This window comes from Puntigrus tetrazona, chromosome 11, assembly GCF_018831695.1.
Source record: "Puntigrus tetrazona isolate hp1 chromosome 11, ASM1883169v1, whole genome shotgun sequence".
Taxonomy (NCBI): domain Eukaryota; kingdom Metazoa; phylum Chordata; class Actinopteri; order Cypriniformes; family Cyprinidae; genus Puntigrus; species Puntigrus tetrazona.
Genome location: NC_056709.1, coordinates 2,812,377 through 2,814,895, shown reverse-complemented (window position 1 = coordinate 2,814,895; position 2,519 = coordinate 2,812,377). Strand labels below are relative to the sequence as shown.

The 2,519-nt window shown below is 45.6% G+C and overlaps 1 protein-coding gene across 2 annotated transcripts in view; it reads left to right on the top strand.

Moving 5' to 3' along the window:
* Nucleotides 1-1,544, top strand: part of LOC122354491 (GATA-binding factor 2-like) — a 2,777-nt gene extending 1,233 nt beyond the window's left edge. For both annotated transcript variants that reach the window (XM_043252686.1, XM_043252687.1), the window contains exon 3: nucleotides 847-1,544. In XM_043252686.1, coding sequence (XP_043108621.1) covers nucleotides 847-1,433 — 587 coding nt within the window. In that variant the 3' untranslated portion in view covers nucleotides 1,434-1,544. The remainder of the gene's footprint in view (nucleotides 1-846) is intronic.
* Nucleotides 1,545-2,519: the final 975 nt, after the last annotated feature.

The following is a 2,519-nucleotide window of genomic DNA, read 5'->3' as shown; positions in this document are numbered from 1 at the left end:
AGTAAATATTTAGCACGACCGTGTTGTGCGCGAAAGGTTTCGATGACTTTTACTCTCGCGGGCTTTGAAGCGTAACGCAGTGCGGCCTAAAAAGCGGACTTTTTACGGCTGAGAGGTGTAGATACTCAACTAAACACAGGCCGATGTAAACGTTGCTGTTGTTTTGCACAAAACCATAATACCTACGCGCACCGTGCGTCTGAAAGAGACAAATTATCCGAGAGAAAGGATGACAAAAACGTGTCAGCAACGATAGATGTCGGATTTCTTCCTCTCTGCGGCGCGAACTGTCATCTCCACGAGGTGAACGTAAAGATAAGAAGAAAAAGAAAATGTCCAGCGAATGACTTGATGAGGAAAGGGAAGTTCGTGTCAGGGAGAGAGAGAGGGGGATCAAGGCACTTCCCGGATGCCAAATCAAAACGAAAAATTCCTGATGAACTTCTTAGTTCAAGTGTGTAATTTGTGCGAACAGCAAGCTGCGAGAAGGCTTCGTTAAAAAAGTTGCGGCATTGTCGGTTTTCTGAGGAGATTTTAAATCTGTTTTTTTTTTGTTGTTGTTGTTGGGAAAATCACGCAGAGGCGAAAGAAAATACATTTTAAGCGTTCGCTTGCGGTTCGAACTGAAAGAGTGAACCATCTTCGGCGGTTTTGTGCGTTGCGTAACTGATATTTAACTTTTATTTGATCTCAATGTCAAGTTTGTACTGTTCGAGTACGGAGTTAACAGGTGAGAAGTGAACGTTGGATATTTTGGTCGCTGAAACAGCGGAGTAAACAGAAACGTTGCTGGCGGTTTTCATTTCGGGTCGAGTTTTATGCTCGTTTCTTTCTTGTGTTCCTCAGCTCGTCTCACGGGAAGTCAGGTCTGCCGACCACACCTCATACACAGTCCCGGTATTCCTTGGCTAGACAGCGGCAAGGCAGCGCTCTCCGCCGCCCACCACAACGCCTGGGCGGTCAGTCACTTCAGCAAGCCTGGCCTGCACCCCGCCAGCGCCGGTTACCCTTGCAGCAGCAGCTCCAGCACCGCTCCCGTCTCCTCCCTCACGTCCGCGACCCACTCCAGTCCACATCCCCTCTACAATTTCCCCCCGACCCCACCGAAAGACGTCTCGCCGGACCCCGGCCCTTCTTCTCCGACCTCCACCACTGCAAGAATGGACGAAAAGGAGTCCATCAAGTACCAAGTGTCCATCGCTGACGGGATGAAAATGGAGGGATGTAGCCCTCTTCGGGGAAGCCTGGCTATGAGCGCCCAAACACCGTCCACGCACCATCCCATCCCAACCTACCCGACGTACTCCCTCCCCGCGCCACACGAGTACGGCGGCGGTCTGTTTCATCCTGGTACCCTCCTCAGCGGATCCGCTTCAAGCTTCACACCTAAATGCAAAAGCAAGACGCGGTCGTGCTCAGGTGAGTTTCATTAGCTCTGACCCGACCACGAAGTGTAGCAAGAAAAGCACGTTTTAGAGAATGCCAAGGAAGTTATACTTATAAAAGACAGTTAAACGTGGTCAAATACAAGGCGTCCTGAAAAATGTACTGGCCTACTCCCCCCCCCCCCTTTTTTTACTGCAGAGGTTTTTTTTTTTAAACACGAATTCGACTGCCATTTTAGAAATCTCCCTTGAGGCAACACTACACCGCAATTTTTGAATTATGACAATCGACAAGTTTCCAGCTTTTAAAAAAATGCCGCGCCAAAACACATCAAGGTGTCATTCCCAAAATATAAAAAGCGGTTATCGCGCATGAACTAATAACTACAGACAACTGCGTAAGCGTTCAGTCCCCCCCCACACACAGCCTATATTTAACCTGTATTTTCGATATTTTTATAAAAACGTATAAAATCGATTTTTTTTTAAAAAGCTAGCCTCCATTTTGCAATATGTTGAATGTAATTGCTGGCGAAGACAATTCCGTTTAAATGATGTAAATGATTAAGTTAACACAAATGAGTTTAACATTATATACGTATATCGCAAGGGATCGAGTCAACGAATAATCAATTAATTCATTAAAATGAAAAAAGTCATCTCCACATCAACAAAGGCCTTTTTTTCTTTTCTTTCACTCGTGAGGTCTGAAGTTGAATGATTTTATTTAGGCGGCCGCGTGTTGCCTCACGCTGCGTTTTCCTTTAAATTTAGCCCTTATTGCGCCTAAAACGTTTAGGAGTCACGACGCTCTGGCTCCAGTCATATCCTGTATACCTTCAGCTGAACAAATCACGACATACTCCCCCTCCGCCCTCCCACGACCCCAGTACTAACAAAACCCCGGCGGGACAGGCCCACATAGGCGAAAGGACCCTGCTGTTTGTTGTGCTTATTCATGCACGACTTCGGCCTGATGCGCTGCTAACGACAACTTCATTCTGATCTATTATTTAAACACTTGTCATTACAGTTAGGCTACAGATATTACTTCTGGGTAATTATTATTATGAAACATTAAAAATAAAGCTCTTCAGAAATTAATCAATAGTAAATATAGTTTTATTATTATTA